At 46.4% G+C, this 21,683-nt stretch overlaps 1 protein-coding gene across 1 annotated transcript; it reads left to right on the plus strand.

Moving 5' to 3' along the window:
- Positions 1 to 3,730: 3,730 nt before the first annotated feature.
- On the plus strand, positions 3,731 to 14,477 carry LOC311594906 (sodium-dependent glucose transporter 1B-like). Its single transcript, XM_084777115.1, has 5 exons — positions 3,731 to 3,781; positions 6,200 to 6,301; positions 8,479 to 8,647; positions 10,144 to 10,260; positions 12,844 to 14,477. Exons 1-5 carry the CDS (start codon positions 3,746 to 3,748, stop codon positions 13,791 to 13,793), a joined length of 1,374 nt encoding a protein of 457 aa, XP_084633241.1. The 5' UTR covers positions 3,731 to 3,745; the 3' UTR covers positions 13,794 to 14,477.
- The last annotated feature ends 7,206 nt before the right edge of the window (positions 14,478 to 21,683 follow it).

A 21,683-nucleotide genomic window follows, 5' to 3' on the forward strand; every position in this document is an offset into this window, starting at 1 on the left:
AAAAGAAATTAAAAGTATCACTGGATGTGGTGGTGCGCGTCTTTAATCCCAGCATTTGGGTGTTGCAGGATATTGGATCACCCTGTGAGCCCGAGGTTGTGGTGTTTACTGGGGGGAAAACGTGTTTCTAGTTATGGTGCGGTTCGGACCTAGCGCACACCTTTAATCCAAGAGCTTTCTGCTTGAATTAAGTAAAGTCAACCCTAGGTCAAGAGGCGGAGCAAGCAACCAGTTGACAGGGAGTGAACATGGGGGAAAACAAGAGAGAGTAAGAGGATAGATAGACTGAGAGGAAGAAGAAGGGAGGAGCATTCACTTTGAGGGTTTTTGAGATGGCTTGGGGAAGGGGTGCCCTTCTCTTTAGGGACGTCGGCTGAGGAGGAAGGTCAGCTGGGTGCGTTCTCTGCCTCTCTGAGCCAGCAGCTTTTATCCCAGCATCTGGCACCCGAGTCTTTATTGGTAAAATTGAAAGTTTGAGAATTTGTTAAAAAACACTTGGGAGGCAGAGGCAGGAGGATCTCTGTGAGTTTGAGGCCAGCCTGGTCTACAAAGTGAGTTCCAGGACAGCCAGGGATACAGAGGAAAACCCTGTCTTAAAAAAAGAAAAAAGAAAAGAAAAAACACAAAACAAAACAAAACCCAAAGAAAGCTGGGTGTGGTAGCTCATGCCTTTAATCCCAGCACTCAGGTGGCAGAGGCAGGTGGATCACTGTGAGTTCGATGCCGGCCTGGTCTACAAAGTGAGTCCAGGACAGCCAAGGCTACACAGAGAAACCCTGTTTGGAAAAAACAAACAAACAAACAAACAAAACAAAACAACAACAAAAACAAATAGAGAGAGAGAGAGAGAGAAAGGAAGAAAGAACTTCTGCTTGAGGCTGGGTTGGGATGCATTGTATGAGAGAATAATTAAACAAAAACAAAATAAAACAAACAACAACAAAGAAAAAGCCTTTGCCCGCCCCCCCCCCCTTTTTTTTCTTTTCCTAAAGCCCCAGGGCCTTAGGCTGTAGTGCTAATTTTTTAAACTAGACATTCTGCCTTCAGCATCTGCTTATTTTTTACTATTGTTCCTTCCTTGCTTCTTACTTGTTTTTAGACAGGCTCTTGCTGTGTAGCTCCAGCAGGCTGGTACTCGCTGTGTCGCTCAGACTGGCCCCAACTCCCAGCAGGCCTCCTACTTCAGTCTCTGAGTGCTGGGATTTCAGGCACGAGCCATCATACACAGGTGACATTCAGAGAGCAAAAGAAACAGGCGGAGGAGATGAGAATCGTGGTAAGAATATACTTGTGTTTAGAAGAAAACATAAAATCACCAAGGCTGGTTTGCATGGTTGTGTGTGCGGTGGAAGAGCAAAGGAGCTTGGATAACGATGACCAGGCCCCTGAGGGCCGCGCGGAACTAATCTTTAGTACAGCAGATGCCACAGGTAGACTTGCTTTGGTGCAGTCCAAGTTTAAAGGAAGCTTTTTAGTTGATTTTATTTGTTTGTTTGTTGGTAGTGGGCTTTTTTTGGGGGGGGGGGGAGGCATTCTTAGAGCAGAATTAGATATCAGTACTGTGCTTGTTTTATCCTGGGGCACAAAGTGTTTTTCTCTGGACTATGATGTGAGGAGTGTTTAATGATACTAAGGAGGGTAAAGTGCCATCTGCTTCTGCCCTCTAGGGCCCATGATCTCCTGCACGAGAAAGGACCCAGGGAAAACGTGACTGCGGTGTCCTCTTGTCCCCAGGGCTAGAGATAAGCCTTGGGTTCTGTGGATTTTAACCCCAACTGCTCAAGAATTACCTTGCAGTGTCCCCAAATCGCCTGTGCCCGGCACTGTACACCGCAATGCCCACTGCCCTGCAGTGTGGCCTGAGCACTGACCTTGAAGTTCAGCGTAGTGCAGTCTCAGGCAGCCTGAGGACCAGCGCCTTTGGGGGTGCAGACAAGCAGAACGTCTGCTGGGCAGAGGCTAATCGACAGGCTGGTGGAGTTGTGCTCTTTGTGGGGGGTTTGACTGTGCCCTCTCCCTGAAGGACGAGCTGGGCTGGAGAGATGCCACTTGCTGCCAGCATGGCTGCTGCTCAGGCACGATGGGAGAAAGGTGGGTTCGGCTGCTGGAAGTTCTGCGGAAACACGAGCAGTTGCAGACCCTGCAGCTTGTCCGCCTCCTCCTCAGGCACTCTAATAAATTGCTATTTTCTTTTCACCTAGTCAATTGTAGTTTTATTTCCTCTTTGAATGTAAATTAAAAAAAAATAAAATAAAAGGAGGAGGACATGACTACCCCTAAACTATGGAGAGGGTTTTTATTGTAGAGTTAACAGAGAAAGCAGGTGAAGGGAAGAGTCCAGGCTGAGCATGGCTGCCTGACTAAACCAGGCCATGAGAGGAGAGAGAGGGAGAGAGAGTAAGAGAGGAGATGCCTACTAAGGAGGTGGCCTGCTGCCAAAAGGCTATTCTATAGGGATGGGCTGGGGGGGCGGGGCGGGGCGCAGGGCAGAGGGCAGGAGCCCAGGCCCTGGGAGGGAGAGGTGTAGGATAAGGGTCAGGATGAGAGGTGCTGGCAGGAGCCACAGGGACTGAGGCCTGCTGGGAGAGCTGGGAGGAGCCACAGGGACTGAGGCCTGCTGGGAGAGCTGGGAGGAGCCACAGGGACTGAGGCCTGCTGGGAGAGCTGGGAGGGGCCACAGGTCCTGGGAGAGCTGGGAGGGGCCACAGGTACTTCTGAGACTTATCTTGGGTTTGAGACCTAACACTCTTAAAGGGGAGGAGCAGCGGGTATGTGAGTTTATTACATTTACATATAATTGCATTCATTGTTTATATGGCTTTGTATAGTATAACCGCTTTAGTAGACACATAAATACATTTGTAATTATAAATTCATATATAATTGCATTAAGCTTAGACTCCTGGGTCATTCGTTATTTTACTTTTTAAAATGAGCTTGACATCTCTCCTTCAGAAATTAGCCAAGAGGATCGGGCATGGTGGCACGTGATTTTAATCCCAGCACTTGGAAGGCAGAGGCAGGTGGATCTCTGTGAGTTTGAGGCCAGCCTGGTCTACAGAGTGAGTTCCAGGACAGTTGGGGCTACATAGAGAAACCCTGTCTCAAAAAACCAAAAAAAGAAAAGAGAAAGAAAAAAAAAGGAAAAAGAAAAAAGAAAAAAGAAAAGGAATTAGCCAGCCAGGCACCATAGTGCACACCTATAATCCCAGCTCTCAGGGAGGCAGAGGCAGGTAGATCTATGTGAATTCGAGGCCAGCCTGGTCTACAAAATGAGTCAGGATAGCCAGGGCTACATAGAGAAACACTGTCTTAAGAAAAAAAAAAGAAAGAAAGAGAAAGAAAGAAAAAGAGACTAGCTAAGAATATCTCCGTATTTCTACATTTTGAGTGTTTCATACTTACTCTGGGTTCCTACAACGTGAGTTGTACACTGTTGCTATAAAAAAGACATGCACAGTCCTTGGTTTTTGTTTTTTCTTTTGTTTGTTTGTTTGTTTGTTTTTTAGCTCCTCTCAAGAACTTTACACCAATTTCTAAACTTCCCAGTTCACCAGTGAAACTGTTACTTGCTATGTGACTTAGTATGTATATTGTTGATACATTTCCTAGTGGGGCTGGTTATAGATGCCCCTCTGTTTCAGAGGAGACAGGAGACTCCTGACTGCATGTCAGACACAAACTGGGCGTCCTCTCCTTCCTCCCTGTCTCCTTCAGGCCCAGCTGTGGAAAGCCCGCTGTCAGTATGCAGGCCTTGTTTCACACTAGACGTCTAAGAACAGTGAGTCAGTTCCAACTCAAGCTCTTCCTCTTCCTCTTCCTCTTCTTCTTTTTTTTTCTTCTCTTCTTCTTCTCCTTCCCCCCCCCCTTTTCCTTCTTCTTCTACAGGTTTCTAATAAAGGTTTAATAAAGGGTAGGGCGGAAGAGGAAAGGCGGGACTTCCAGGCAGAGATAGGAAGTCTGGGAAAGAATCAGGCATGGGGATTTGACCGCCAGACACAAAGGAAGTCAGAGTTACGTTACTGAGGAGAGGTAACGGGCTATGTGGCAGATGTGGACTAGAATAAAGGGTTAATTAAGCTATCTGATCTCATTGGGAAATAGCCTAAGCTAAGGCCTGAGCTATAAGAAATAACAACAGTCGCTGTGTTATTATTGGGAGCTGGCAGGTCAAGACAGTCCGGGTGGGATTTATCTTCCCATCCCTCTCATTTATGAGTCTTTGGAAAAGATACTTTAAAAGTTGGGAAGTTGAAGTTGAAAGAGATTAGATGTCTTATTTAAGCAACTATGATAACTGATGTCCTTGGCTGCCACCGTCCCTGCTACTTTGACCTGGGTTTACAGCTGTGCACCTTGCCTCAGACTTTCTTTCCCTTTGCTTCACACTTGGGGCTCTGGCAAAGCTTGGCCTTTCTGTCTCCTCTTAGGAAGCCTTGGCAGTAGGGAGGAAAAGGCTGCATTTCACGGTAGTAAGGGAGATGAGTGTTGAAGAAAGGCCCCAGTTCTTTCTACAAGAAAGGGTTTGGTTGTTTCTGCAGTCCTATTCCATCTTCGTAGACTTGGCCAGGCACTGTTCTTATGGACAATGTAGCTAGAGAGGCGATTTTCTCCTCAGTGCTAAAGCTGCTGGGAAAGAAGGCAGAATTTAGTCTGAGATTTGCATGACTCCAAAGCTCTCTCTTCACTAAGCTATACTATGTTTTTTATTCACACTTGCCCCATATAAGCTGCCATCTTGATTTACCTGTTTGATCCATTGCTGTTGACTAATGTAATTGGGCTTCAGCCCATACCTGACTACACACCTGCTCTAAGTCAGGGCCTACTCTGGTTTCCCGGCCATGTTTAACCCTTTAATTAACCCAATAATTTATCCACTAAAACATTGAGTGACGGGGCTGGAGAGATGGTTCACAGGTTAAGAGCACTGTCTGCTCTTCCAGTGGTCCTGAGTTCAATCCACAGCAACCACATGGTGGCTCACAACAATCTATAAAGGGATCTGGTACCCTCCTCTGGTGTGCAGATGTACGTGCAAGCAGAACACTATATATATAATAATAAATATTTTTAAAATCTTTGAGTGCCTTTGTTTGTTTCTGTTTTTTTTTTTTTGAGACAGGGTTTCTCTGTGTAGCCCTGGTTGTCCTGGAACTCACTCTGTAGACCAGACTGGCCTTGAACTCACAGCGATCCGCCTGCCTCTGTCTCCCAAGTGCTGGGATTGAAGGCGTGCGCCACCACTGCCCGGCTGCTCTGTATTTTATACACAGCATCTACACGGTCCTTAAAGATGCCTTCCTAAACACCCCAAACCAGAGTGGGTTTCTGCAATCACAGCCCCCTGTGCTCCTTCGTGTGTATCAGTACTAAGCACAGCTTTCAGCTATGTTTTTGGTGTGGCTGTTTCATTCCAGTCTCTTCCACTAGCCTGGAAAGGCTGTAAAGGAGGGAACTGCGGTCCTGTGTGCATGTTCTCCCAGCGTTCAGCAGCGTCCAACCTAAGTCCTCCATGCCCTCTGAGGTCTGTGCAGATCCCTAATGCTTTTCATTTCAAGTACTCACTTCCCTGTGGAGAATTCCACTATTCTTCAAAGATGCCCAAGACATGTCTCTTTAGTGGAACCTTCTCTAAGCCTCCCAAATACAATTTGCTCCTCTTCCCCCCCCCCCCTGAGGCAGGGTCTCTCTGTGTAGCCTTGGCTGTCTTGGCTTTGTAGACCAGGCTGGCCTTGAACTCACAGCAATCCGCCTGCTTCTGCCTCCCCAGTGCTGGGATTAAAGGCGTGAGCCACCACATCTGGCTTATTCCTCTTTTCTAGATGCGCCCATAGCCCTTTCTTCATATTGCTTTTCCTAACAAGGTGAATCGTGCAATCAATAATTATTTACATGCCTTCTGTCAACCAAATAGAAAGTATTTCTCAAATCCTAACTCTAGCTTACATGTCTGATTCTCGCTGTTTTATAAGTACTGTGTGTGAATACACACCCTCGAGGCAAATCCTCACTGTGTCGTACAGGCTGGCCATGAACTGATTTCAAGTGATCCCACTGCCTGATTCCTCTTAAGCAGCAGGGCCAGCAAACAGAGCTCAGGACTCTGAGTTTTACAATCCTATTAGTTGTTATGACTTTGCCATTTCAGAGGCCACCCCGCCCCACCCCCCTTCGCCCCCCCCCCCCCCCCCCCCAGGATTCTCGTCTGTGGCTTTGGAGATCGACTGTGGCCTTTGTGAGAGTCTTTGCAAGAAATGGGGACAAGACGGAAATCACGGAAAGTTGGAAGCTGGCTTACGTGAGTGCTTGGGGAAATTTGGATGGAGCCATCTTGGCAGGATGATGAGAGTAAGGTCTGTGGTCTGGGAGCTTCGGAGTATGTGGAAAGAGGAGGGAGAAAAAGTGGTAGGGAGTGCGTAGTGTGTGTGTAAGGAGGAAAGCGCATGCGTGAGCGTCGTCAAATGTTTGTGGAGTGAAAGATGGACACAAGACTGAGAAATTTCATGCATCAGGACAGGCCTTGGGAAGGTAATGAAGGCTAAGCCGCTTCCCCCCCCCCTCCCACACCTACCCCCCACCCCGCCCACCTCCTTCCTTTCCCTCCTCAGGTGACCCTGCGGTGGGCCTCATCTTGCAGGTCTTGGGATGCAGCGGCATCTTCTGTGGCTTTAGCGGGAGGGCGAGGGTGCGCTCCAGCAGCCCTGCGGAGGTGAGGTCTGCATTGGGCACAGCATGGACTGGCAGCCTCGGGAGGCGGGGTGGGGAGAGGCCCGGCAGGGGCGGGGCAGGGCTGCGTCCAGGTCTTAAACTAAGAGGTGAGGTTGAGAGAGTCCAGTGCCTTTCGGAATCGCCAAGCTGGAGCTGGGACTGGAGTTCCGCGGGGCCGACGCCCCAACGACCGGGCAGCGGCTCCTGCAGGAAGCTCATGTCCCATCGACCGGCAGCGAGCGGGAGACAGCGGCGGGGCGCAGTGGAGGGACGAGTGGCAGGCTGCGCTGGCTCATCACACTGGTCACATATGCCGCCTTCATAGGGCTGGTGAGAGCCAAGGCGGTCCCCCTTCCCAGGCTGGGGCAGGAGGCTCCGCAGGGAGTGAGCACTCCCCAGCCTGCACAGTGGGAGCTCGGATGCATTCATCTTCCTGGGTCTCAGTTTTCCCATCTGGAATATGGGCACAGTTTTCATCTTGGAGGGCTTTTGTCAGCTCAGATGGATTGCCTTAAATGTGTTTCCAACATCTGTAAACTATCATGGTCAGCTGGTCCTATGGGAGGAGATACAGGAAAGGCACCACCCAGACAAGCTCCAAATTACTAAGCAATCAAATGCCACCTTGCCTCTTCCTGGTGGCCTGAGCAACTTCTGTCAACAGCTACTTTTATAGACGGGAAAATGGGCCCCGAGAGGAAAGTGACATTCTTGGTCACTTTAAGAGCTGGTCTCTTAGCTATGTTGGTGGCACATGCCTGTAGCCAGCCGGAGCCAAGTTCATCTTTGAGATTTTAGTATTTTAAGACACTCTCACTAAGTAGCTCAGTATGCATGCTGCTGAACTTGTGGTGTTTCGACCTCAGTCTCTGAGATGACAGATCACCCACACCTGGCTTGCTTCTTCCAGGGCTACCGTGAAGTAGGAGCTTCTGCGAGGGAACATACCGCAGGTGCTTAGGGAGCCTTCGCTGGGTGCCAAAGTCTAAGTCCCGAGATCAGAAGCTGTAGTCAGTCTTTCGTTGATCCTGGTGCTTGCTGCCGGTCTGTCCACGCTGGAGCCCGGAGTCCTTTCTGTTGACTATGGGAGTTCATTAAAGAAGCCTACAGATTTAGAAATTAAAATAGTTGATTTCCAGTATATATGTGTAGTTCAGAGAAAGAAACCCATGCATGCCAGAACATTCGTTATTTTTAAAAACATAAGTAGCATGAGTAATAAGTTGATGTTTGAGAATTTAACTCTTGACATCTAAATTTTATTTATTTATTTATTTATTTATTTTATTTTTTTATTTTTTGGTTTTTCAAGACAGGGTTTCTCTGTGCAGCCTTGGCTGTCCTGGACTTGCTTTGTAGACCAGGCTGGCCTCAAATTCACAGGAGTCCACCTGCCTCTGCCCCCTGAGCGCCCAGCTGACATCCAAATCCTTATATTAGTCGTAACTGGAGTAGACTTAAACTTTTTAAATGGAGAATAAATTTGATGTATCTTGACTATTAATGCAGAAAATTCTTTTATGGTGTACTTCAAAATCTAAAAGGAATTGCAACCAAAGCCAAACAATAAATGTAAAAGTCGAATAGAAGAAAGTGCACAGGAGCCTATATTTTAGTAGTAAAGGGCTGTGCATTTTTCCTCCTGTTGAACGAAGAGAACCCCTATGTCACACTGTAGTTCTCCCTTCCGTTTTGTATAATGGAGAAGACTGCCATTTAAAGAAGCATGATTTTAATGACTGTAAGCTTTCTCTTTCTAAATCCTAGGGACTAAGTGGTGCTATCCTTGGGCCTACATTTCCAGACTTGGCAAGGAATGTGAACCTCAACATTAGCAGCCTGTCTATGATATTTGTGGGCCGAGCCTCTGGGTTTCTATGTGGCAGCCTGATTAGTGGGGTTCTCCTTGACTGTATGAATCATGTTTTACTTTTGGGTAAGTAATTATCACATTCGATGAATTTCCAATTGACTCTAAACACCAAAAGGATAGACTGTAGACTGGTTGACAACGGAAGTGGGTGTGGGTGTCCTCCCCGGCATCAGGGCTGCGATAGCTTTTGCTGGAGGGAATCTATACCGAACCCTCTATAAACCTGATATTTCTCTTTCCTGGGTGCGAGTGTTGGCAACCCTGAGCAACACGGACCTCCACCCAGGCACATTCATTGATTGACTGCTGACTGACTGGGAAGCTCTGCTTATCTGGGGTGGGGCGGGGCTTCTGGGGCCATGGGGATCAGAAAGAGTTCCTGGAACCTGGCCAGGCTAGGTGGACTTGGGCTTGAAGATGAAGGGACAGGGTACAGAAAGGAAATGATACAGACTGCGCTTGTGTCCTGCTGCCCTTGTCAGAGTTGAGCACGGACTGATCCTCTTGGATCCTGACCCTGGGTAAGAGGTGTGGTTAAAGACCATCTAGATTACTGTACTAAAACTCTTTTGGAAGCAAGGGGAGTAATGTATTGCTGATGAATGACTCATTAATACTTCAAAAGTGGGTTGAAAGACTATTTCTCCATCTTTTATCCACAAATGAACATATCTGGTAAAGTTTTCCTATAATTATTATCATGATTGAGTTTTACCTTTGTGTTTTTACTTTATCTCATAAAAATCCTCTTTGAAGCAATTCTTTTTGGACTTGACTCATATACTATTAAAATGTGTCTTTTGTTATATTTCTAATTTGGTCATTAGCAACGATAGGATTGTATTCAAGACATGGTAATTTACATTTTTATGGTCCACACACATTATAAAAGCTTTAGAGGGAATCACCATGTAGAGCCACTGCATCTCTGGTCGTGATAGGATGTTGTTGTTGTGATTTGGTTTTACCTTTTATTTTGTTTTGTTTCTGAGATAAGATCTCACTACTAGCCCTGGCTGGCCAGAAACTCTATCTGTAGACCATATCGGCCTCAAACTCATAAATATCTACCTGCCTCTGTCTCCCACATGCTGGGTTTACAGATGTGTACCACTATCCCCAGCCCAAGACCAACCATTTGTTTACAAAACAGGGTTTCCCTGTGTAGTCCTGACTGTACTGGACTCCCTTTGTAGACCAGGCTGGCCCTGAATTCACAGAGCTCCACCTGCCTTTGCCTCCCAACTGGTAGAACTAAAGATGTGCGCCATTATGCCCTGCTGACCAGCCAGGTTTAATATAATATTTTGCATTTTCAGAATTTTTTAATGTTGTTCCTTTGACTTAGGACCCTTATAAATACTTTGGGGGGCGGGATTTCAAGACAAGGTTTCTTTGTGTAGCTGTCCTGAAACTCACTCTGTAGACCAGGTTGGCCTCACAGAGAGCCGACTGCCTCTGCCTCCCAGGTGCTTCTCAGGGCTAAAGGCGTGCACCGCTACCGACCACCCAGCCGAATGCTTGATTTTATAGTTGGCTTTATTATCTTTTTTCCTCAGGTGTGTCAATGTTGGCTACCGCAGCTGGGCTTTATGTCACTCCTTTCTGCAAGAAGGCTTTCTCACTGATAGGCATGATGGCCATCTTCGGTGTGGCAGTTGGTGTTGTGGATACAGGTTAGTGAGTCCTTCAGCATCGCCTCCAGAATCAGGGACAGTGCTGTGAAGGGAAGTAAGCGATATGAAAATTACAGCACCATTTGTCTTGCTATCAAAATGGCATGGACTCGCACAGTCAGAATCACACTTGAACACCGCTTCTTGCTGACTAGGGCACTGATTGTCGAACACCCAACTATGAAGCGAGCTGTGAGGATTTTGCTTTATGAGAGCTTGTTGGGTTAGCGGAACATGGATGGACTCCCTTTCCGTGGGGGGGGGGGGAAGTATGATGCAAATGGGTGGGCTTTCCTTTTGGGATACAGTTTGGACACTGTAGCATAAGAGAAAATGATGGTTTGATAGGACAAACAAGGTGTTTTACTTACTTTGTAGCTGCTGTGATGAAATACCATAATGAAATAACTTAGAGGAGAGTCTATTTGGACTTAGGTTTCTGGAGGATTGGAGTCCAGGGTGGGGGAGCAAAGGCACAGTGGCAGGAGCAGGAAGCTGAGGGCTAGCATCTTGAACCACAAGCCCAAAGCAGAGATGGCAACTGGGAATGGCTGGAGGCTTTTAAGTTGTCAACGCCTGCCCCCAGTAGCATACCTCCTCCTGCAAGGCCACTGCCCAAACTTCCCCAAACAGCGCTACCAACTGGGGACCAAGTGTTCAAATGCCAGAGACCCACCACCCAAGGGTAGACTTTTTATATGGCTCAAAAGCAACCATTCAAGCTAAAATGGACCCTAGGCTCTGGGCTTACAGAAAGGTACCTGTACAGACAGGTACCATATTCATTTTTTTTTCAAGTACCATATTCTTGTCTTTCTTTTTGGTTGTTGTTGTTTTTCCAACAACAGAAAATCTCCATGTTTCGTCCTACTATTGAAGACCTCTTAAATTACATGTAGACCTTTACTTATCTTTAACCTCAGCTTTCTATCCCTACCTTTCTTGCTTTATGGAAAGAAAAGATATTTGATAGATTGTGGAAATAGTTTATACTTCAAGTTTCATTTGGATGTAAAATTACAGTGTGGAACTATATGCTTGTCTCAAAAATCTCATTTTTTCGAGATAGCCAAACACTAGATGCTTCTGTCTTTTCACCCTGTGGGTATTGAAACTGTGCATTGTACAATTCTGAAAAATGTTTTGTTTCCTGTAATACATATGCTAGAATCTCAGAGCAATTCTGCTTTCATCTTTAATATGGTGTTTAGAGCTAAGTATATTATAATTTCCTCAATTGGAATTAACACCGAATTGAAAGTACTGAAGCTTTGGTAGTTTCCTCGCCACTAGAAAACACTTTGCCTGATACTGTATCTATATTTCCGTGTGGACATTGGGATATGGTTCAGTTGGGCAGAGTACTTCCCTACCGTGCATGAAATACTAGGCTTGATTCCTGGCACTGCATAAATGGAACGGCACATTCTTGTAATCCTAGTACTTAAGTGGGACCAGAGGGAGTATCAAAAATCCAAGATCATCTTTTGCCACATAGCAAGTTCAAGGCCAGTATAGCATCTATGAAAGCTATCTCAAGACTTAAAGATAAATTTATTAGTGTCCTATTTCTGTGAGAAGACACCACGACCAGAGCGACTTATAGAAGAAACACTTAATAGGGAGCTGGCTTACAGTTTCAGAGGGTTAGTCCATTACCATCATGGCAGGGAGCATGGGGGCACACAGGCAGGCGGGCAGGCAGGCAGGCACTGGAACAGAGAGGAGAGGAGAGAGGAGAAAGGAGGCGAGCCCCTGAGAGGGGCTGTGGCTGGGTCTGGTGTGGGGTTTTGAAACCTCAAAGCCCACCCCCAATAACACTTCCTTCCGTGAGGCCACACCCCCTACTCTTCCATAAGGCCACACCCCCTACTCTTCCATAAGGCCACACCCCCTACTCTTCCATAAGGCCACACCCCCTACTCTTCCGTGAGGCCACACCCCCTTACTCTTCCATAAGGCCACACCCCCTACTCTTCCATAAGGCCACACCCCCTACTCTTCCCTAAGGCCATACCCCCTACTCTTCCCTAAGGCCACACCCGCTACTCTTCCATAAGGCCACACCCCCTACTCTTCCATAAGGCCACACCCCCTACTCTTCCATAAGGCCACACCCCCTACTCTTCCATAAGGCCACACCTCCTACTCTTCCCTAAGGCCACACCTCCTACTCTTCCATAAGGCCACACCCCCTACTCTTCCATAAGGTCACACCCCCTACTCTTCCCTAAGGCCACACCCCCTACTCCTTCCTTATCAGTTTACCAACTGGCAGCTAAGTATGTAAACAAGAGCTTATAAGGGCCATTCTCATCCAAACCACCACAATTAGCACTACTCCCCAGTGAGGTTACCACTATAACAGAGAGTTTCTACTGTACCTGGCTCAAGTACTGACTAGTAACCTCCATGCATGAAGATCAGGTGGAACACAGACCTCTGGTGATGGCGGGTCACTGCTCCTTAATTACAGAGTGAGTCTGGTGTAAACTTAGAACATTGCGAGGCTCCTACCACTTAAAACAGACACCAGTGGAATGTTCCTACTAAGTTCATGTAGATTATCTCTTTAACTTGTAGGTGGGAACGTCCTCATCTTGGACCTCTGGGGGGACAAAGGAGCCCCCCACATGCAGGCCTTGCACTTCAGTTTCGCCTTGGGTGCCTTTCTGGCTCCCCTGCTGGCTAAATTGGCCTGGGGTACAGCAGCAGCTGCTCAGAACCACACAGAGTCCGACTTTGAGCCTCCAATGCTGAACCGATCCTCTGAAGCCGACACAGGCTCTCTGTTCGCGGTTCCCGATGACATGAACCTGCTGTGGACCTATGCCTCCATCGGCACCTACGTTTTGGTCATTTCTGTCTTTCTGTTTGGTCTGTTTTGTAAGAAGCGTTCAAGGAAGAAAAAAAACACAGGCTCTGCGCAGGGAGCTCGAAGGGCTAAATACCACAGGGCTCTGCTCTGCCTCCTCTTCCTCTTCTTCTTCTTCTATGTGGGAGCCGAGGTGACCTATGGCTCTTACGTTTTCTCCTTCGCCACCACCCATGTTGGCATGGAAGAAAGCGAGGCAGCTGGCTTGAACTCCGTCTTCTGGGGCACCTTTGCAGCCTGCAGGGGTCTGGCCATCTTCTTTGCAACACTCTTAAAGCCTGGAACCATGATTGTGTTGAGCAACATTGGCAACCTGACCTCATCTTTATTCCTGGTGCTTTTTGACAAGAACCGTCTTTGTCTCTGGATTGCAACTTCTGTGTATGGAGCCTCGATGGCAGCCACATTTCCCAGCGGCATTTCCTGGGTCGAGCAGTACACCAGCATAAGTGGGAAAGCTACAGCGTTCTTCGTGATTGGTGCTTCTCTGGGAGACATGGCCATTCCCGCAGTGATCGGAATTCTTCAGGGACACTACCCAGATCTGCCAGTAGTTCTGTACATGGGTCTGGGGTCAGCCATCTTTACTGCTGTTTTATTTCCTGTGATGTATAAATTAGCCACCTTACCCCTGGAACGCCAGCGCAAAGGAAGATGAAAGAGTGAGGACCAGCAAGCTCTGCTTTCCGGAGCTGAGCTAAATGACTGTAAGAAAGAAAATTAAGTGGAAACATGCAGAAAAGTTGTACGGAATGTATTCTGAAGTAGTTTAAATAAAGAATACAAGGCTTTCTGTAATAGAGAGCTCTAGAAATATGCTGACGTGATACAGCCCACAGCTCGTGTGTCTAAGCAATCCCCAAATGCCTGTCTTTAGTCCCCTCCAGGTAATGGTGGCAACTCCCTTGTGATACACCAGAAGAAAATGGACGAACATTTGGAGAAGACAAGTTGTTTAGTAACTCCATAGTTGCTGCTCTTGCGGAAGCCAGTTCAGGCCAGGTTGTCAGCATTTTCTAAGTACCAAAGTTTCTAGGTCATCATGTAACGCTCAAATGTTTTGCCATGTTCTGGGATTTCCAGAGTCTTCCGCAGTGTACCAGGTTGTAATGAGAATAGAGAAAAAAAAAATGCCTTTTAGACAAGTAAAAATAGCTTAGTCAGGATGACACCACTCCCAAGGCGGCACCTGATAACGAGAACCTAGTGACATCACTCACCCCAGATAACCAGACACAGTCCTAGAACCTCATGGTGCCCACTGGACAGTATATAAGCAGAGACCAAGAGCGATGCTCTGCTCTGCACATCTGGAGAGAGCAGAGACCAAGAGCGATGCTCTGCTCTGCACATCTGGAGAGAGCAGAGACCAAGAGCGATGCTCTGCTCTGCACATCTGGAGAGAGCAGAGACCAAGAGCGATGCTCTGCTCTGCACATCTGGAGAGAGCAGAGACCAAGAGTGATGCTCTGCTCTGCACATCTGGAGGGACACCACCTGGTTCTGCCCTGTAGCTGGAGAGTCTCCCCCAGGATCCTGATCCTTGAATCAAAGCCTTGTGTTAGAGACCGGCCCTGTCCTTCAGCTGAGAAACATTGCAGATGAGCAGCCTTGGGAAGACAGACTTAGGACTGTAGTTAGGAACCTTTGTGATGACCCTTAGCATAATAAAATGTAATTTTTGTTATGTGTTCTATGCCTACCTACCTTCTTGTTTGTGTGAGTATTCTCATACTGTGGGGTCTTGTAATGAGACTTCTGTTGGGAGACTCACTAGGAAATGCATCATTTTGGGGCACGTGCAAAAAGATATTTATGTTTGAGAGGTTGGGTAGTATGCCAGTAAGCAAGCACTGTGAATATGTGGGACAGATTGACATTCGCTGAGAAAATCACCAAGCATCCATATTCTCTTTTTTGCTTGTTTGTTGTTTGTTCACTTGTTTTTCTGAGACAAGGTTTCTCTATATAGCCCTGGCTGTCCTCATCCCAGATATGTCTGCCTCTGCCTCCGGAGTTCTGGGATTAAGGGGGTGGTCATCCACCACCTGGCTTTGGAGAGAGTAATTTTGATGTGTGAGAAACGTGAAGAAGTAAAATTGATGTTATAAAGGATTTACTGATAAACTTGGTTAGGAAATATTTTTCAAAGTAGAATTTAGCTAAAGGAAAATTAGTGTACTCACCAGGTTTGTTAGAAACCATAAGAAAGGGCTAGGTGTGGTGGCGCACACCTTTAATCCCAGCACTTGGGAAGCAGGCAGGGGGATCGCTGTGAATTCGAGGCCAACCTGGTCTACAAAGTGAGTCCAGGACAGCCACGGCTACACAGAGAAACCCTGTCTCAAAAAACCGGAAAAAAAAAAAGGAAATTTTGTACCAATATTGAAGTTTAGGGTTTCTGAGACCATCCCTGGATCAAAAGGGACTTATAGCCAGTCCTGAGGTCTGTTTCTATATCAAAGAACATGCCAGTAAAAGGCGGCTCCAGTGGGTAGAGCTGAGTTATAGCTACAGTAATGCCCTGGTCTGCTATTAACTCCTCTGTGCCCTTAACAGGAAAACCGTCATCATTTTGCCAGGTGGACAAGATGACCCTGGGTACCGACTATGTAAAAAAGAACAACACCGGTGTCCTTAAGAAAGAATTCTGAGCCGGACGTGGTGGTGCACACCTTTAATCCCAGCACTTGGGAGGCAGAGGCAGGTGGATCACTGTGAGTTTGAGGACAATCTGGTCTACAAAGTGAGTATAGGAAAGCCAAGACTACACAGAGAAACCATGTTGAAAAAAACAAAAACAAACAAAAAAGAAGAAATAATTCTGAGCTGGTAAGATGGCTCAGCGGTTGAGAGCACTGTCTGCTTTTCTAAAGAACCCGGATTCAGTGCCCAGCACCCACATAGCAGCTCACAATGTCTGCAGCTCCAGTTCCAGGGGTTCTGACACCTTCAGACCAATGTACTTAGAATAAAATTAAATAAATTATAAAATAAATAAATCTTTTTTAAAGAAGAAATAATTCTGATAATATCTTTGTTGTCTAAATCTTGCATGTACCCAAGTGTCCAGACTTGCAGTCTCCTATGTCTGTTTAAATTCTTGAGACCAGGACAGAAAAGAGATTTAAGGATGACAGCATTTGTGGAAAGAATAAGCCCAAGGTGTGTATATGAACTAGGAAAACCTTCAACTTGAGGCCTCCTCTTCTTTGGCCATTAGCCACAGCAGCCTCAAGTTTTTGTTTGTTTTGTTTTGTTTTAGTTTTTGTGAAGCTTTTCCTTCATTAGTCCCTAAGTATGCAGCAGGGTTTCTCACTGGTAGGCATGTTATTTCTGTAATAGTCCCATGGAAGAGTGTTCGGAAATGAGGAAGCAGTCTAGGATTCTTTACCTTATCCATAGTGCTGCACTAAAGACTTGCTTGGTTTTGTATTGTATGAGAGCACGTAGTGGATATTTCTTCAAGATGTGACTCTCTTTCCCAGGTTCAAACGGAGGCACCGTGGGCCTCTTTCAAACCATCTCTGTATCCTTTATATCAAAATGAAAGTGAGTTGATTTCCAAATTGAGAAGCCCTCAGGTTTGGAGTTTGTGCGAGACATCCTGTAGAATGGTCCCTCCTTCCCTTAAGATGAGAATTTTAGAAAGTTTTTTATTTGGATATATGCTAACACCTTAATGCTTTATTTGAATCCTTATATGAAAAAGCACCTTCATTGCTGCATTTTTGGTACAATTACTGTCCTTTTTGTTTTGTCTGGCTTGAGACAATGTCTTGCTATGCACCATAGATTGGCCTGGAACAGGTGGTTAATTCTACCTCAGCCTTCTGACCCACACCTCCTGGTCAGTATAGTGCTGTATTTGATCCATCTTAAAATATACCTTTTCTCACATTTTAACATCTCTGAAACAGGTCTTACATGAAATGTTTGTTTTCTATACAAATATGTAATGTACTCCATGATTAGTGTCTCAGTTACTGAAATGTAATTCTTTTTATTGTGTCAGTTATATGATCTTACAGGTCATTTAAACAGTCACGGTGGTCTCCCTGCGACGTGCAAGCTGCTTCCACAAACCTGAGCTCAAGTGGCTCTACTTTCTCAGTACCCTGAGGATGGTACTTAGAGAAAGCATGGCCCAACACTAGAAACTGTTACAGAGGTGCCACAGTGGTGTGGAGCTGTGGGCCGGGCCTGCCTTACTCTCACTGGGTTTGGGCAATAATCACATTATAAACACTATTAAAGAAAAACAAGCTCATTTTATTTTTCTAGCTTACAATGAAGCAGTCTTTCCAGGAGTTGGGATACTTGGGCAGCCTCCTGGGCTTCCCCTTCAATTTCAAATACCCAGGACTCCAATGTACAGGTGAGAGGGTGTTTGTTACCAAGGACGGGATGAGAAAGGCTATTTCCTATGAGTATGACAAGCGGACCCGTGTTGTCCTTGAATTAATCTGAGGCTGTATTCTTTTCTACATTTTAGCTGAATGATGTTGAATTTCTGTATTACAGTATGTTTTTCTGTCTTACCTAGTTTCTGTAAACTTGCTTTGTTTTCTTTTAATTGACTCAGCACTATCCACTGACCCCTTATGGCAGCCATGAGCTCCTCTTAGTGGCTTAACAGCTTTGCACAGGCCTGGGGGACACACTGATACTAAAGACCGCCATTGTGAGCCGGGCGTGGTGGTGCACGCCTTTAATCCCAGCACTTGGGAGGCAGAGGCAGGTGGATCTCTGTGAGTTCGAGGCCAGCCTTGTCTACAAAGTGAGTCCAGTCAAACAAACAAAAGACCGCTGTTACATACTTGTGCTGTACTTTTCCCTCAGGAGGATTTTTACAAATGACCTTTGCCTCATTTTACTGCATTTTCTGAAGCTCTTGGTTAGGTCTCACTTGATTACGGTAAGCTTGTTAAACAGGGAGTCTACCTGTTAGCCTCTTAGAGGGCAGAAGGCAGGCCCGGGGAGATAAGCACGTGATAAACATGTAGCACACATTTCAAAACCCACAATGCACTTCACCATCCACATGAAAACGGCCATCGTATAAGGTTACAACGAACCTCTAGATGAGAGGCTGCCAATCACAGGCCCCGCTGTGACAGTCCCTTCCCCCATGGCACATGTGCACAGCTCACACCATGTACAAAAGGAAACACCCGCATAAATACCCAAAGCTGCCAGGCAGTTATGGTTAGGCTTCTCCACTCCACTGACTGTGGGTCATTTCCGTCGTGTTTGTGGAATACCACCTCTTGTGTTTCCAGTGCTGGACAGTTAGGCCAGGACCTTGTGCACGCTTGACAGGTGCCCTCCATGGCACTGTATCTCTGCCCAAGTGTTACATGATATTTGAGCACACTGTGAACCCTCAGATTCTGTTGTTTACTGGAAAAACCTGTTTCTGCTTGAATATTGTAAAGAAGATTAAATAAAGCCAACCATAGGTCAAGAGGCAGGGCAAGCAAGCAGTTGACAGGGAACATAGGAAAAACCATAGAGAGTGAGAGGAAGTCAGGAGGACGGATAGAGGGGCACACAGGAAGTAGAATGAGGGATATTAAGTTTGAGGGGGTTTTGAGGCTGCTTTCTGGGACATTAGCTGAGGAAAATCAGCTGGGTGCTTTCCCTGTTCTCTTTCACCCCAGTATCTGGCTCCTGAGTATTGGTAAACTCAAATGATTGAAATGTTGTTAAAACAACACCTAAGCACTACTAATTAATTTTACATTTTCTGCTGCTGTGCATGGGGGTGGTGCTGAGCTGACATGCACAGAGTCATTGGTCTTATGCAGCTTCATCCTTAACGCAGTCCTGTCAACAGATGTTTCTGAGGTGATGAACACATTCCTTATCTGTAGTGCCCTGTAATAGTATGAGCCACATTTGATCTGAGCTTAGCTCTCAAAATATGGCTGATATTCATCCATGTCACAGGACATTATATCAATGAATGGATGTACTTGGTCCCCGATTCAAACTGATTCAATATTTTTTAATTTTAAATTATTTTCAAAATTTAAATATAAACAGTTTCATTGATTACCGGCTGCTGTATTGCAGGCCTAGTTAGTGAACCAAGTTATTACGCACAGAAAGTGGTGCCAGGATGCATTTATTTCTTGTTCCTCTGGAAATTAATGGGACCTAGAGGCAGAAATATTGTGTAGATACATTATTAAATTGGACAATTTAAATTCTCACCACCTTTGAGAAAGGCCTAGACTCTAGGTCTGGAGAGATGGATCAGCATGTAGTAGCACTGAGTGCTCTTCCAGAGGACCTGGGTTCAATTCCCAGCCTCCATGGTAACACACCACTATCTGTAACGCCAAGATCTGAAACCCTCGGACATACAGGCAGGCAAACACCAATGCAATAACAATAAAAAATTTAAAAAGGAGAAAGTACTAGACTCAAGATGTCATTGAGTGTAGACATTGGAGCAGGTGGTAACAAGGGAAGAAAGTATATAAAATCACACTTATGAAGAGGCTTCCAACTCCTTTTCCTAAATGCATTTTTGTCAGTCGGCATTTGAGCTAGCCTGACCTTGGATCCGGTTTCTTTCTTTCTTGACAACCTCACACAAGTATGAAGTGCATTGTGACTACTCTCTTCCCCACCCTTTTTCTCCCTCACGTTAGTCCACTTCCCAGACTCGTACCTCTTGGACCCGAGAAGACTGGTCTCTGCAGTTACCATCAATTCTTACACCTTAAACTTCAGAATTCATTGTGTCTGGTCTCTCAACGTTGCTGTGGCCTATGTGGACTGTCTGGATGTAGTTAATACACAGCGGGGGATACGGTTTTGGGGTTGCCACATGAGGCAGGTGGCTTGACTGGTGAGCCTTTTTAAGCTTCTGAGGAGTGTGAGGTGAATGAGAAAAACAAGGAAGCTGCATTTGTGTTTGTGGTTTGACTTGAGAATTTCCAAATAATTCATTTGCAGTTTTTCTTTTTCCTTTTTTTATTGGCACAATGCATGTGGGTTAATGCACCTAAACCCAACAACAACAAACTCCACAAAAGGAGCCCGGCCCCAGCATCAGGGTTTATCCAGCAGAGCTAAGAGAACACTGCTATGGTGGAGTTGGATCTTAGGGGTGCTCAGTTGTCAGCTGTTTCTTATCACTTACAGAAAAACACAATTCCTGGGAGGAGCATGTCTTCTTCTAAGTCCAGACAACCCCTGGGCCTGTGTCATTTTAAAATTGTGGTGTGGTGTGGTGTGGTGTGTGTGTGTGTGTGTGTGTGTGTGTGTGTGTGTGTGTGTGTGTTTGTGTATGTGTGTTTATATACACTGATACTGCATTCCTGTGGAGTTCTTCCCATGCACTGGACTGAGCTCCTGTAGCCAGACTTGCAGAGACATGTGTTACCCACTGCACCACCTTGCCAACCTTGACACTTACCCTGACTCAGAGACAGAGACATTCCCAAAAGAACAGTTCATCTGCTGTGAGAGCCTGAGAAAGTAGGACTGAAAAATAAATTTGATGGAAAACAAAAAAAAAAAAAACTGTGAAGGTTTCTAAGTCCTAAGTATTGTGTTGGGAGTAAGAGCAGGCATTCATTGTCACTGTGTTCACCACGAGGCCATGTCCTCATAATGATGACAGAAAGCCCCACAAGACTGTCCTCCATAGAGACCAGGGTTAGAGTTTTAAGCACAACCAGTAGAGTTAATCCTGCCATTCTTGGGGTGCAAAGTGCTTTTCTCTGGACTGTGACGTGAGGAGTGTTTAGTGATACTGAAGGAGGGTAAAGTGCCATCTGCTTCTGCCCTCTAGGGCCCATGAGCTCCTGCACGAGAAAGGACCCAGGGAAAACGTGACTGCGGTGTCCTCTTGTCCCCAGGGCTAGAGATAAGCCTTGGGTTCTGTGGATTTTAACCCCAACTGCTCAAGAATTACCTTGCAGTGTCCCTAAATCGCCTGTGCCCGGCACTGTACACCACAATGCCCACTGACCTGCAGTGTGGCCTGAGCACTGACCTTGAAGTTCAGCGTAGTGCAGTCTCAGGCAGCCTGAGGACCAGCGCCTTTGGGGGTGCAGACAAGCAGAACGTCTGCTGGGCAGAGGCTAATCGACAGGCTGGTGGAGTGGTGCTCTTTGTGGGGGGTTTGACTGTGCCCTCTCCCTGAAGGACGAGCTGGGCTGGAGAGATGCCACTTGCTGCCAGCATGGCTGCTGCTCGGGCACGATGGGAGAAAGGTGGGTTCGGCTGCTGGAAGTTCTGCAGAAACACGAGCAGTTGCAGGCCTTGCAGCTTGTCCGCCTCTGGCATGCCAGTGGTAATTGGGCAGCCACGGGGAAAATAACAAAAGTCTCCTCTCTCTCCACCACGGAAGTTCCCGGAATCACACTCAGGTATTCAGGCTTGGGGGCAAGCACCCTGAGCTGCCGAGCCATCTCCCTGGTCTTTTATTGTGTTTGTATGGTGTGCTTGTGTAAGTGTGCACTACAGTGTGTGTGGTTGCGAGAATCAGTTCCCTTCTCCGGTTCTCACTGTGGGTTCTAAAGTTCAA

The sequence above is a fragment of the Acomys minous genome, assembly GCF_964271855.1.
Source record: "Acomys minous genome assembly, chromosome: 3".
In the NCBI taxonomy this organism is placed as follows: Eukaryota; Metazoa; Chordata; class Mammalia; order Rodentia; family Muridae; genus Acomys; species Acomys minous.